At 44.4% G+C, this 4,930-nt stretch overlaps 1 protein-coding gene across 1 annotated transcript; it reads right to left on the reverse strand.

Annotated features, from left to right (window-relative positions):
* Positions 1-1,203: 1,203 nt before the first annotated feature.
* Positions 1,204-1,584, reverse strand: LOC145802542 (uncharacterized). Its single transcript, XM_082895271.1, has one exon. The coding sequence runs from the start codon at positions 1,582-1,584 to the stop codon at positions 1,204-1,206; it is 381 nt and encodes a 126-aa protein (XP_082751397.1).
* Positions 1,585-4,930: the final 3,346 nt, after the last annotated feature.

Genomic DNA, 4,930 nt, shown 5'->3' on the forward strand with positions numbered 1-4,930 from the left:
GCTCAACATTTCACAAAATCTTTTTTAAAAGGACTAGGATGAGTTTTTTTTAACAAAAATCAACAACTTCTTGAGCCATAAACCCATTTTTGAAATAGACAAGGATGGGCTCACAAAATCAGTCAAAACTTGAAAAAATATATATATAACTCAAAGGAGACCCTGCCTCAATGTTTGATGAAGAAGGGAAGATGAAATCCTAGATTTGATGGTGTTAAAAAGAGATCTCTTCCGCACACAATGTAGTTCTAGAGGTATTCTTCCACTTTGATGAAGGATCTAGGATCAAAATATGTATGGATGTGGAGAAGTCAATGATCTTGTGGGGTTTTTGGTGAGGAAATGTAGAGAGAAGTGAGAGAGATGTATTTTTAGAGAGAGGCAGATATAGGAAAAGTGATAAACACAACCCCAAAGAAGAGAAAATAACAGAGCTTCACGGACTCTGGCCGACCGCACGTGCGGCACTTTCCCCCGTACGTGCGGAGCAGGCCTCTCGCACGTGCAGCTCTGATCCCTGCACATGCGGCTCCCTCTGTACCTCCCCCTTCACACCTGCAATTAAAACGGTGTGCAACTCTCAAAACCTCATCACTCCCCGCATGTGCGGCTCCACCCCGCACGTGCAGCCTAGGGCCCCGCACGTGCAGCCCTGGCCCAGTAGCCCAAAATTCTCTGGTTCAACCCCCCGAGCACTCCAGACTCAACCGCGCATCCTCCGAGACAGGTGAAATTCAACACCGAACGAAACTAGAACAAGAATTCAATTGAGAAAAACCCTCCAGACTCCACAAACCCCTAACACTCAACGAGGCTCCAAGTCAATCCCGACGCTATATTAAGGTATACCCAAGTTTAAACAAGGAAGAGCGAAACTAGTGACACACCCGGTCATCACAACCTCTCCACCATAGGAAATTCCATCCCCGAAATTTAAACCAACCAATCAAACAAAGAATTCTCGCATATACGACTATGTTATCAAAATTTCAAATCGCAACATCAACGTTCAATTAATATTTACCATTCACAAGACATCAAGACAAGGATTGCTTACAATGGACATCTGAAATGAATCATCTTTAACAAAACATCACTCCTTCACAATCTCATGCTTGGATCAATAATTTACATAACAACATAGAATCAACAATTTAGCACTTTTTCCCTTCAACACTAGGGAACATTACAAATTAAAAACAACTAAGCATTTTCAAATAAATCTGGATACTTGGAGCGGACTTCCGTCTCCCTTTCCCACGTTGCTTCTTCAATCTCGTGGTGTCTCCACAACACCTTTACTAATGGTATAGTTTTACCCCTTAACACTTGCTCCCGGGCATCTAGTATCTGAACTGGTCGTTCCTCGTAAGAGGCATCCTCATCTACTTCCAAATCAACCCAATCTAACACATAAGAAGGGTCGGGTTCGTACTTCCTAAGCATGGACACATGAAACACATTGTGAACTCCTGAAAGTTGTGGGGGTAAAGCTAACCGATATGCCACTTCCCCAATTCTCTCCAATATCTCGAAAGGTCCAATGAACCTCGGAGACAACTTTCCACTATTGCCAAACCTCATTAAACCCCGCCTAGGTGAGATCTTAAGGAAAACATGGTCACCTACTTCGAAATATAAAGGTCGTCTCCTCATATCGGCATAATTTTTCTGTCGGCTTTAGGCTGTAGCTAACCTTTTCCGAATGAGAGTAACTTTCTCGATTGTCTCCCTAACAACTTTCGGACCTAATAACGGTGCATCCCCTACCTCAGCTCAACAAACTGGTGATCTACAAGGTCAGCCATACAAGGCCTCAAATGGCGCCATTTCGATACTAGCTTGGTAACTATTGTTGTAGGAAAATTCAATCAATGGCAAGTGCCTTTCCCAGGACCTCTTGAAATCTAGGACACACGCTCTAAGCATATCCTCCAAAATCTGAATAATACATTCTGACTGCCTATCTGTTTGAGGGTGATAAGCGGTGCTAAAACTCAACTTAGTTCTCATTGCCTCTTGAAGGCTTTGCCACAACCAGGCGGTAAAATGAGGATCCCTATCCGACACAATGGTTACTGAAACCCCATGAAGTCGAACTATCTCCCTAATGTGCAACTCTGCCAAATGCTCAACTGAATCGCCGGTACGCATCGGAATGAAATGTGTGGATTTAGTCAACCTATCAACAATCACCCAAATGACGTCATTGCCCCGCTGCGTTCTAGGAAGCCCAACTACAAAATCCGTGGTAAAGTGCTCCCATTTCCACTCGACTATTGGTAAGGGTTGTAACAAACCCGCTGGTCTTTGATGTTCGGCCTTCACTTGTTGACAAGTAAGGCAATTGGACACAAAGGATTCGACATCCCGCTGCATACCCCCCTACCAAAACTGACGGCTAAGGTCACGATACATTTTTTTACCTCCCAAATATACCGTAAGGTGTGAGTGGTGAAACTCCCAAAGCACTTCCTCTCTACAAGATTCAAATACAAACAAATGGTCTAGGTAACGTACACTCCAATCCATGTGAATGTTTAAACCCCTTTCTTCCTTCCCATTGGAGATTCAATCATGAATTGACTCTACTTCACGGTCTTCGTGTTGTGCCTCTACAACTTTGCTAATTAAGACAGGTTGAGCACTCAAAGTAAACAACGTGGCACCCTCTCCGGACTCACCCAAATACAATCCAAACTTGCTGATTTCTTCCAACATAACCCACTCTCGAATGGCCACACTTGCCAACCTACTCACGGATTGCCGACTTAAGGCGTTGGCCACTACATTGGCCTTCCCCGGATGACAGTGTAATTCAAAGTCATAATCCTTCAAGAATTCCACCCACCTTCGTTGACGTAAATTCAAATCCTTTTGGGAAAACAAATACTTTAGGCTCTTATGATCGGAGAAAACTTCAAACTTCTCACCATACAAGTAATACCTCCAAATTTTCAAGGCAAAAACTACTGCGGCTAACTCCAAATCGTGGGTAGGGTAATTCTTTTCGTGAGTTTTCAATTGCCGAGAACCGTAAGCTACGACCTTTCCCCCTTGTCATCAAAACACAACCAAGCCCATCTCGAGACGCATCACAATAAACGGTGTAACCCAAACCTCTCTCCGGAATGATCAACACCAGTGCCATTGTCAACCTAGTTTTAAGCTCTTGGAAATACATTTCACAGGCTTTACTCCATACAAACTTAACCTCCTTTCTAGTCAACCTAGTCAAAGGCACGGCTAATCTAGAGAAGTCCCTCACAAAACGTCGATAAAACCTCGCCAACCTCAAGAAACTCTGGATCTCAAAAACATTTTTAGGTTGCTCCCAATCTTGTACAGAGTCTATCTTCAAAGAATCTATAGTTACTCCCTCTCTTGACACTACATGGCCCAAAAACATCACCTAACTGAGCCAAAACTCACATTTCTCAAATTTGGCATACAATTGATGCTTCCTAAGCAGATCAAGTACTACCCTCAAGTGAGCCTCGCGTTCCTCCTCAGAAGTCGAATAAATTAGGATGTCGTCCACAAAGACGACTACAAAATGGTCCAAATACTCCCTAAAAATTCGGTTAATCAAATCCATAAAGGAAGCCGGTGCATTAGTCAACCCAAATGGCATTACTAGGAACTCATAGTAGCCATAACGCAAACGAAAGGCCGTTTTCTGGATGTTGTCCTCCGGGACTCTCAACTGATGATACCCCAACCTCAAATCTATCTTCAAAAAGCAGCAAGACCCTCTAAGTTGATCAAACAAGACATCTATCAGGGGTAAAAGGGTATTTGCTCTTAACGGTAACTCGGTTCAACTTGTGGTAATCGATACACAACCGCAACGAGCCATCCTTCTACTTCGCAAAGAGAGCCGACGCTCCCCAAGGTGATGTACTAGGGTGAATGAAGCCCCTCTCCAAAAGCTCTTGGAGTTGAATCTTCAACTCATGCAACTCCGCGGGTGCAAACCTATACGGCGCCATAGAAATTGGTGCCGTTCCAAGCACCAAGTCAATGGTGAACTCGATCTCCTGGTGGGGTGGCAAACTAGTAAGATCTTCGGGAAACACATCTGGGTATTCACAAACTACCCTTGGCAATTCAACACAAGTCCTGTCACTCTCACTATCCAAGAGTGTAGCAAGAAAACCACTAAGCTCGTTTCTACTTCGGGGGTCAAATACTGGTGACAAGACCCTATCAACCCGATCTCCCCAAAAGTAAAAACAATCCCCACTAGATGTGGACACCGTGACCCTCTGACGAAAACAATCAATCACTACTTGATACGAAGATAACCAGTCCATGCCTAAAATGACATTAAAGCTAGACATGTCTAAGTCAAATGTACCCCTATCTCACAATCACGACACCCCTGATCTAAGTCAAATGTACCCCCAACTGGTGACTTTACTTTGAGTGGAGATGCTAACTGTGCCATTTCTAACCCCAATGCAGATGCAAATGTAGCAGATATGAATAAATGAGACGCACCTGTGTCTATCAACACATTAGCCAAAGAATTACACATAACAAAAATACCTCTCACAATTGAGGATCCTTTCAACTGCTCTGGCGCGGTAGCAGCATACACGCGCCCCTGTGGCCTTTGATCAACCTGCTCATCTCTCAGAGCATAGGCCTACTATACTGATTGAGCCGAAGCGGCTCCCTGATTAACCCGTGAAGCCTGAATTGAGTGAGCCTGTTGGTGGCTCTGAGTCTGCCTCGACCCTGATACGCCAGATGTGTCTCCTAACTGCAGGCAAGCTCTCTTCATATGCCCTGACTGTCCACACTGATAGCAAGTAGGCCCCTGCCCTCTACCTTGAGACTGACCCTGAGATCGGTTAAGTGGTGGCGGTGGCAACATCTACTATCATGCCTCCTCCTATGGGCATGCAAAGGCCTTGTGACCTGG

Source organism: Camellia sinensis, chromosome 11 (genome assembly GCF_055761805.1).
Source record: "Camellia sinensis isolate YWXY chromosome 11, ASM5576180v1, whole genome shotgun sequence".
Lineage (NCBI taxonomy): Eukaryota > Viridiplantae > Streptophyta > Magnoliopsida > Ericales > Theaceae > Camellia > Camellia sinensis.

Coding starts and splice junctions, on each gene's coding strand:
- LOC145802542 (XM_082895271.1), bottom strand. CDS start 1,584: ATGAGGTTTGGCAATAGTGGAAAGTTGTCTCCGAGGTTCATTGGACCT.